This window comes from Gouania willdenowi, chromosome 5 (genome assembly GCF_900634775.1).
Source record: "Gouania willdenowi chromosome 5, fGouWil2.1, whole genome shotgun sequence".
In the NCBI taxonomy this organism is placed as follows: Eukaryota; Metazoa; Chordata; class Actinopteri; order Blenniiformes; family Gobiesocidae; genus Gouania; species Gouania willdenowi.
In genome coordinates, this window is record NC_041048.1 from 30020323 (window position 1) to 30030602 (window position 10280).

Consider the following 10280-nt stretch of genomic DNA (forward strand, 5'->3'; position numbering starts at 1 on the left):
TGATTGAAGTGGGCTCGGATGTAATGTCCATAAAATAAGTTGTCAGTGGCTTGCAAACACAAATGAGGGAGGCGTAGGTGCGAAACTCTTAGCTGGAAGACAAGATGGGGGGCCTTGAAACAGGCAGCAAGTGTGTTGGGAGAAGGTGAGCACACTGTAGGACCGTGTACAGGTGCTTGAAAATCACAGCAAAAGGAATAATGCTCGTTTGGTTGGCCTCAAAGAAACCTACGGCACTGATGGTACGCTTGAGGTGTGTGTTAAAAGAGAACTGAGTGATGGACTGGGCATCATCCCCGAAGCGAAGTTTGAGATCGAGCGACTACACAGAGTTCTGGCCCCTGTGCTTGCTGTTTTGATCCGCTTTCTGAGACAGGTACTGAGAGCAAAGAGAGGGATCACATGGGAAGGAAATAAGCTGTCGATATTCCCTGATGTAACGAAGGAACTCGCAGAGAAGAGGAAGACGTTTCTGTCGGCAAAGAAGGCTCTTCAACAACGCAATTAGAGACACACTTTGGCTTTTCCTGCAACTTTGAGATTTACGTGGATGGGCAAGAATTAATGCTTCACACAAGCTGAAGAGGCTGAATGCTTCATCAGCTGACACTGCAACAAGAAATGAGAGGTATGGGACAATATTGTTTAAAAGTGGAAAATGAGAGAAACTTACACGGGGTGGGGGCTGACACTGGCTGTCGCCTAGCAACCAGCAGCCGAGAGGACACTCGGTTGGGACCTTAACTAGTTATGTTTATACTTTTTCATTTGTTTTTTGTTTTTTGCTTTTCAAATAAAAAATATGAGGACAATTGTAAATTTCAATTTGAACTTCAGGAAATATATAATAATAAAGCACAATATGCTTTATTTAGGTTGGGGGCATCCTTTTTTGAAGTGGGTGAAAAAACAGAGAAATTGCTGGCTAAACAGCTGAAAAAGCGTGATTCCGGAAATTTGATACCTTAATTAAAAAGGTAGACGCAATTGTCACTGACTCTAAAGAAATTAATGGGGTTTTATTTGACTATTATCAAGCCATATCAGAGTAAGACTCCAGAGTTTTACTCTGATAACAAAAGAAATTGTGAACTTCTTTACTCATGTTGATATGCCCAAGTTGTCACCTGAACAGGATAAACTCTTGGATGGCCCAGTTACGGAGGCCGAAATTCGCCAATCCATAGCCGGTATGAAGAATGGAAAGTCACCAGGGCTGGACGGATTTTCTATAGAATACTATAAAAGATTTATAGATGTCCTAGCTCCAGTATTAAAAGAGGTATTTAATGAAGCCTTTGATTTGCAATGTCTTCCCCCAAATTTTGATGAGGCTTTAATTACAGTTATACCAAAGAAGGCTAGAGATCCGTTATAGCCCTCCAATTACCAGCCTATTAGCCTACTAATTTTAATTTTAAGATTTTAAGATCTTGACCAAAATATTAGCAACCCATTTGGGGAAAGTTTTAGCAAATATCATACACACAGATCAAGTAGGATGTATGAAAAACAGATATTTAACAGATAATATGAGAAGACTACTGCAGTTAATAAGTCTCAATTGTGAGAAAAATAGCCCTGTAGTCGCCCTCTCCCTTGATGCGGAGAAGGCTTTAGACCGTGTTCAGTGGGACTTTTTATTTGCTGCTTTGCTCAATTTTGGATTCTCAAAATTTTGTATAAAAGCCCTAAAGCATCATTTATAACTAATGGCATTGTGACACCTTTCTTTGCTTTGAGGAGAGCTACAAGACAGGGGTGCCCTCTTTCACCTTTATTGTTTAATATCTCACTGGAACCACTGGCTGTAGCCATAAGAGGAAATTTAGATATAAAGGGATTAGAAGGCGGTGGTAAACAACACAAGCTGCTGCCTTGTGCAGATGATATTTTAGTCCTATTGGAGGACCCAAGTCACTCAATACCTCATTTAATGGATATAATACAATCTTATTCCAAAGTCTCAGGATACAAAATCAATTGGGCCAAATCAGAGGCAATGCCTTTATCTGGAATTTATAGAGGAAATGTAACAGGAAAATTTGGGTTTAAATGGATTCCGAATGGAATGAAGTATTTGGGTATTAAATTGAGTAGGGAGCTGGAACAAATGCCAACACTAAATTTAGAGCCAATTTTGCAAAATATTAAAGATAACCTTGACAAATGGGAAAGACTCAAGCTGACATTTTGGGGAAAAGTGAATGTGATCAAAATGGTTGTTTCACCACAATCCAATTATCCCCTTATGATGCTGTCAATCACTGTACCATCATCCATATTTAACCAATATGATGTGATGGTTAAACATTTTCTTTGGGAAGGGAAAAGACCAAGAATCAAGTTCTCTAAACTATGTTTACCTAGGGAAAAAGGAAGACTGACATGTTTTTTGGATTGTGGGAGGAAGCCGGAGTACCCGGAGGAAACCCACGCAGCACGGGGAGAACATGCAAACTCCACACAGAAAGGACCCAAGTCCACCCCAGGGCTTGAAACCAGGACCTTCTTGCTGTGAGGCGGACGTGCTAACCACTAATCCACCGTGCGCCATACAGATGAATCAGTGATGTGACTAGTGTACTGTAAATCACTGAAGGGTTTATGGGAAAAGGATATAAGGGTTACATTTGGGGATAATGAATGGCTAAGGATTCTATCAGAATATGGAAAATTTGTGAGAGAATGTAAACTTACACAACTTAAAATATTGCAAAGGTATTATTGGACTCCAGTGAGATTACGTAGGGCAGGTCTTCTGAACAATGCATTGTGTTGGAAATGTCAGAATGATACTGGTACTCTTATGCATTGTTTGTGGGAATGCCCAATTATTCAATGGCCAATGCCCAATTATTCAATGCTTTTGGGTGGAGGTCATCCATGTCCTTAGTAAATGGTTGGGAAAGCCTGTACCAAGTTGTCCTGGACTGTGTTTACTGGGCGATAAGGGAAGGATAACTAATATATCAATTGGGAAATTTTCAGTTATTATGATTGGGGTATCAATGGCAAACTCCAATCAATGGCAAACTCCAATCGACCCACATATTAAAGAATAGGCAAATATGATAGCAAAAATGGCCTCATATGAATGCATGCTAAACAGATTAAAAAATAAGGACAGCACATCAGCTTGGTGCTTTATTTATTTATTAGCACAGAGTTAGTACCAAAGCACTACACAATATCAGCTCATTCACCCATTCACACTTACAGTTACACAAAAATGGGACAGAGTTGCCATGTAAGGTGCTTGCTGACCATTGGGAGCAATTCAGGGTTTAGTGTTTTGCCCAAGGACTCTTCGACACATAGACAAGTATAGCTCTGGGATCAAATCCCCAACCCTCTCGATCTGAAGATGACCCCTCTAACACATGAGCCACGGTCACCCATTCTATCTAAATAATTAGCTTAAACTTGTTTGCCTGAACTGAAAAAAAAAAAAAAAAACACCAAACAACCCACACCCAAACACCACCTTCTGTTATGTCCAGAGATGTAAAGAGTACTGATATAGCTTACTCAAGCAGAAGTACTGTTACTTGAAAATGTAAAGTACAAATACATATAAGTCATGCATAAAATACTCAAGTACAAGTAAAAAGTAGCTCAACAATCAGTACTCAAAGTAAAAGTTACCTGTTATTTTCACCACCCATGTTTTTTTGGTAATAAATGTTGCCATGGTTCCCTTCCATACAGTAAGCATCTCATATATAAACTTTAAAAGAAAGACAATTTTCCACAAAAGCATCTGTATAAAATAAAAGGTTTTTCAAAATGTACAATTATTTTCTAAAAATAAAATAACACCAATGAATTCAATTCAATATTTCAAAAAAAAATTGCAGGCTGTAAGTATAGCTACATTTATGAACTCTATAAACTGAGAAAATAACTGGCATTCAATGCTGTCTTGGTACTGTGCATTACATATAATCTGGTTGGTTGGTTATGATGTGATGAAGTTGATTGATGTCTGGTCATTTCATTTTTTTTTATTTTTTTTTTTGTAGTTTCACAATGTCTGTTGATCTTTTTTTTTTCTTTTTTTTAATAAAACCTAAAAGTAAAATTATTGATTTAGAAACATACTCAAAAAAGTACAAGAACCCATAAAAGCAACTCAATTACAGTAACAACTTGTAATGCATCACTTTCACCTCTGGTTATGTCAGTGTGGACAGTAGAAATAGAATGTATGGGTTTTCCATCCATCCATCTTCAAACCTGCTATTTCTTATAATAATTAATGAGAACTATCAAATGATATTCAAGGCAGTACTGCAGTTCCTGCATTGCAATGGGGCGTATAAGATCTATTGTAGATTATCGAGAGACCAGTGGAGGGCAGTAATACTCTATATAAATAGTGTTTACACTGCCGGAAATAAAAACGAAGAAGAACAGCGCCTGCTGATGTATGGGTGGTGCAGTAACAGCCTCCCACCTGTAGCGGCGCTGTTTCAGTCACGTTAGTTTTTCTCCGCACAAGGAAGAAAACCGTTTACAACGTGAGTCTGTCGTCTGTTAGCGCTTTGTGTCGGAGTTCTTCATTTTCCTCTCAAAGCTCGTGAATATTTGAAGTCATGGCTTACAGAGGACAGGGACAGAAGGTCCAGAAGGTTATGGTGCAGCCCATTGTATCCTTTTTTCTTTTCAATGGCTAACGCTACTGAGCAGCTATGCTAGCTGTATGAAGCGCGGTAAAGCTGTCCGGAACAATTGCTGTTTTCATTGCCGAATTGTGTCCGATTGTGTTAAATAACGAGGGTGTGACTGTTAATAATAGCTGAAAATGGTCATGGATTAATGTCTAGATAAAATTCAAGCCAGATTCACTTGCTAGTGCTTACCCGCAGGCTTTTTTGTTTCTCGTGTTGAACTACACATTACTTTGATACGCCATAACATGACGGATGCATTAATATTGTGTAGTTCTTGTGCTGCCAAAACAGCCTTGAATGGTTAAGACATGAAATCCCTAGGCCTCTAGAGGTGTGTTGTGGTATCTGTCGGACGAATCTAAGGGGAGCACATGTAATAAGAAAGAACATTTTAGGCAGTGGCTATCCGTACGTAGCCCCCCTCTTTGGCCAATGTAGGTGATGTGACTAAGACGCTACGTACTTGTACTTCTTTTTAACCCTAACCTGGGCAGCCACTAACCCCCAATTTCCACTGGATGCGGCTCTGCCGCGTTACGTCACCGGAGCTGATAGGTTTCCACTTTAGTCTGTATTAGTTTCCACCGGGTCTGCTGTGGTGCGCGTCTGCTCCTTCCCAGCTGCGGTAGTCCGGTGCCCTCCACCAGATATACGCAGGGCTTCTATTATTGTCGGACACCGGAGTACGACACATCAATCAGCACAGAGCAAATGAAGCTAAACAGGAAATTAAGCACTTATTCCGCAATAAAATATCCGGTTACTTTTCAAAATAAAACACTTCAGATTATATTTCAAGTAACTACATCCCCAAAACGTCATAATGTGTAAAAACAAATCACATTCACTATATTTTTTCCTCATACTGTAAACTGCAGCAACTTTGATTTAGTTCATGTTTTACTGGTGGAGTTTTATCTCTTCTCTGTTGGCTGTTGCTAAAAAATATGGCTTTGACAAATCTAGATTATATAAATATCGTGAGAACTGCTCTGTCTCGTGATGTCACAGTCCTCCAACTGGAGTGCACCGTGGCACATTCAAAACGCAACCGGTAGGGATTAGCGGACAGCTTGGAAAAACCGGATCGGTGGCGCAGCGTTGACGTATCCAGTGGAAACCCCCAGTCAATCATCCAAACATCACTTGTTAAGCCATTTTTTCCCTGTACTTTGATACAGCTACGTACGGATAGCTACTTTGTAAATTTTATTTGTATAGCGCTTCTCACAGACAGTAGTCACAAAGTGCTTCACTGTAGTTAAATAAATAAGTAAAATGGCGTGTAATCAAGTAAATAGTATAAAGTGTAACAAAACAACGCTAGCTCAGGTTGGACAAGAATGTTGCCGAAACAAGTATGTTTTTGGGTGCTTTTTGAAGGAAAGGGTTCCTCATCCGAGAGGCTCAGATCACCTAAGTGCTGCTTAATAGGTAGTTAAAAAACTAAACAGCAACTTTGGCTGTGGGAATAGTTAGATGTGGATATATTGGGTTGTGGTTGCAAATTCTTGCCTCTTTAGTTTTAAACCCTTGACTCAGCCTTTCAGAACCTTATTTTCAGGTATCTACAAAATGTAAGTATGTCAATCCATTGGTAGTGAAAAAAAAATGGGATACAGCAAAGCTCCCATGTCCTCCTTTATTTTCCAGCGCTCACGGATCCAGGTGTGGCTGTATGAGCAGGTGAACACGAGGATAGAGGGCTGCATCATTGTGAGTGCATCCCTTCATTGTTTTGTGTTCTCATTATATTCTAGAGAAATTCAGTGCTCAAACTTGGGTTTTAATCACATTAACATTTAAAAAAAACATTACCAAAAACACATTGTATTTTTTAAATATTTAATCCATAGACATTGTAGCAATGCATGTTTAAAGCTAAAGGCTGAGGACAACTTTATTATATTTCTTTGGTAAAATTGTTTTTTGGGGGGCAATCATAAAACATTGATAAAGCATATTAAAGATAAATCACTTGCAATAATATATAAGACCATTAGTGACGGGTACCGTTCACATTTGAATCGATGTGTTCAGTACTCAACTGTACCAATTTTCTGTACTTTTTTGTTAATTTGTATGGTATTAAGTGTTAAATAATAAAATCTCAAAATATTTCAATTTAACATAGTTATTTTTCAATTTTATAACCAAGTACTGTATAGTATATATTAAAATATTCAGCTGTTTGTATTGTAACATTGCATTTCTTTCACAAATCTTCTCCTTGGCTTTTGTGAAGAGTTGCCGTTGCAACTCTCACTTTAACATCCTTCAACATAGCAGCTTTAAGAAGAAGCCCTTCCTAAACCAATCCTTGTACATTAGCCGCAGCTTCATCCTCTGCTCTCAAACAGGCTGATTCATGAATCTAACAAACACACCCTGTGTGAACATAGTCACCCTATTAGATCAGCTCAGCTTCTCTGACACTCATTATGCTGTCATGCGTGTAATACTGTGTTCATGTCCATCACGGAAAATGGCCTACTCTTCTACTCCCTCACAGTCACAAGGATGTGTTTTGTTACAAAACCGAACATTTAAGCAACAATTTGAGAAAAATTTGGATGGAATATTGACAAGCCATGATTTCCCACTGCTGTCCTTTCTCATTTTTTTCAGGGTTTTGACGAGTACATGAACCTGGTTCTGGACGATTCCGAGGAAGTTCACATGAAGACTAAGAACAGAAAACCACTTGGTAAGAGAACTACAGGCTAATTGTGTGTGCTTGATTTTTAGACATCTATTTCTACTGTTTATTTACCTCACTGGTACAAACCTAATATATTAAAAAGCTTTAACCTCAGAAGAGAAACACAGAACCTGTTTGATGAGTTAGTTTAAACGCATAATGTGACATGTCTGTCTGAGCTCCTCTTCAGTATTTGTCTTTTTCACTGTTGTCTCCTCTCCCAGGGAGGATCATGTTGAAAGGTGACAACATCACCCTCCTGCAGAGTGTGTCCAACTGACCTCCCAAGACAGACGCCTGCCTGCAGAGCTTGTTCCTGGATGAAACTTTAACTAGATGTTTTGGATCATAAATATAGTTTTCCTTTTAACACATGATGTCAATTTGACAATAAATGTTCATTTCGTATAAATATTTTTTTTAAATTTCTCAACAGGAGTAAATCTTCATTTCAGTGGCATTTGCCCTATTATACTGCACTGACATCCGGTGGTAGTAACACTCATGGATCCACACTATCATTGCATTTGTTATGGCATTCCAGCATTAATTTAATTAGGAAAGACTAGTTTTGATTAAGCCATAAGTGGGATGGGTGTACAAAGTCAAAGACCACTTAGTCTAGAATACCCATATTCCTCACACTGATTAATATAAATATTTACTGCTTACAATTTGTAGATAATTTAGATAGAGAAGCCCAGACACACAAGTTGGTTTAAGACAAGTAATATATTGAGATTTTTCAACCAAATAAGTTTGTGGTGTTACGGCAGAATTTACGGTTGACCTCATTTGAGACATGATTCATTGCTCTGGTTGAATGATAGAATCCAGGAGAAGCATTGATGATTTAATAAAAAATGATTTTATTCTAAACTAAATAAAAGAATACAAAGTGGAACAAAGTGAAACAAAATTAGCGTCCGTCCAGGCGGACGTCCAAAGGAAATGCCACGCCCCGCCCCAACAGTTTCAAAGCTTAAGCTTTTTATACAGATAAGAAAAGGTCCCAACAGTGAGAGACAAAAGGGAGGGAGTCAGATGCCCATAGTGGCAATGTTGGAGGATGATGAAGATGTTATGAGAAGGTTTGGCTCCAGTCTTTATCTGTCTTGATAAGTGTGTACGTCAGTGTATGTCCTTGGCAGAGACTGTGCTGCACTGAGAATAATACGATCTGTACTGTTTAATCATGATTCAGCTGTTCAAAAGTGTAAAGATTAATGGAGTCGTCATGTATTAAAACATGACAAATTGTACACATGAACATACATTTGAGGATATGATGATGAATATAAAATTTGCCATGACATTCCCCACTTTTGGTCGCCTCAACGACCAAATCAAGAAACAAAATTATTATATTCCACCTTTGCTGTCTGTCAGGGTTAACCATTAGCATCGTTATTGTCATACATTGGATATATTCTTCTTTTGTGAGGCACGGATATAGACATATCAAGAAAAATGTGGAAATAAACCTTAAAAAAACTTCATCATTATTATCAATGGCATGAATCATCAAAAATCATCCTTTATTACATCTAGATAAGCAAAAATCATCATTTGCATCAAGGACATCACTCGTCTTCATCGGCTGAGTTCAGTGGTAACTGGGGTAACCAATAGCATCATGAGTGAAGAACCTTGAGTATTTTCCTCAATCGTAGCAGAAGGGTTTATGACTGTATTCCTGCAGCTAGGTGTGAGCTTGTCCTCCCTCAACCTAGCTATGAGCATTTGGTGTGGCTTATAAACAAAGCTAGGCCCTTGTTCTAGAGAGTTTTCTTGTGTGTGTGTCTCAGTGGCCTTGTCGGTTCCCCCTTCATTGTTCGGTCAGCCTCCGTCTCAGCATCAGCTGGTGTCGGCAATCATCTTGGATCCATGTTGCCTGCTCCGCGACCTTCACTGCCGTGTGGGTCGTTCCGGTCGGCGTTGTAGATGATTGGTTGTTGTCTGAGGAAGGGTAGTCTCCACACACCTGGCAACCTCTCTTGGGATCGGAAGGTACCTGAACAGAAGAGGGGGAAAAACACCAAAACAAAACTCTTGGGATTGGCTGGTACCTGAACACATGCGCGATCCCACTACTGAGGCTTTAGCTGGTACCTGGTACCTGGTAGGCTTTAGCTGGTACCTGGACAGAAAAAAAAAGGGGGGGGGAAAAAAAACAAAACAGAACAAAACAAAACAAAATAAAAAAATAAAACGAAATGAAATAAAATAAAATTAAATTAAATTAAATAGAATAAAATAGAATAGAATAGAAGTTTAGGGGTGTTAGGTTTAGTTAACTAACTAAATGAATAGTTAGTATGGCCAGGAAGGCAGAGACAGGTCAGAGGTCAGGATCTGAGAGCTTTTCAGATCCTAAAAGGTGCTGCTGCACAATCACACAATGGTTAGGTGTGGGTTAGTGAGCTTTTAGCCATGCTAGCTCAATGTTATCTGTAGCATTCGCACGTGAGTGGGAAAATATGAGGCTGAAAGAAAAGCAGGAAGTATTAATTCGATTTTCTTTTCCTGGAGTAAGAAGAAGCATAGCTGGAGTTGCAGTGATTATCTGTGGTACATCTACTTACCTGGTGAGAAGCAACAATTTGAGAACCACTGTTTACAAGGACATGCAAGTCGGACGGAGAAGGACATGCAAGTCAGACGGAGAAGTGTGGAGTGTGATTACATGTCTTCTCAAGATGAATACATACAATTGGGAGACATGGAGATGTGAGAAAGCTAAATGAGTTTAACCAAATAAATAAATGATGTTATTTATTTATTTAAATTGTTTGTTTATTTTCTTTGCTATCTCTTATTTGTGAAGGAGAAATCTTATTCTATCCTTTATTTATTCTGAATAATGTTAACACTCCACACCTATTTACATAGCCTAATTCTTT

At 38.8% G+C, this 10280-nt stretch overlaps 1 protein-coding gene across 1 annotated transcript; it reads left to right on the top strand.

Moving 5' to 3' along the window:
* The first annotated feature begins 4461 nt into the window (after positions 1-4461).
* Positions 4462-7810, top strand: snrpe (small nuclear ribonucleoprotein polypeptide E). The gene is made up of 5 exons (XM_028446997.1): positions 4462-4652; positions 6227-6253; positions 6330-6392; positions 7305-7383; positions 7602-7810. Exons 1-5 carry the CDS (start codon positions 4599-4601, stop codon positions 7655-7657), a joined length of 279 nt encoding a protein of 92 aa, XP_028302798.1. The 5' UTR covers positions 4462-4598; the 3' UTR covers positions 7658-7810.
* Positions 7811-10280: the final 2470 nt, after the last annotated feature.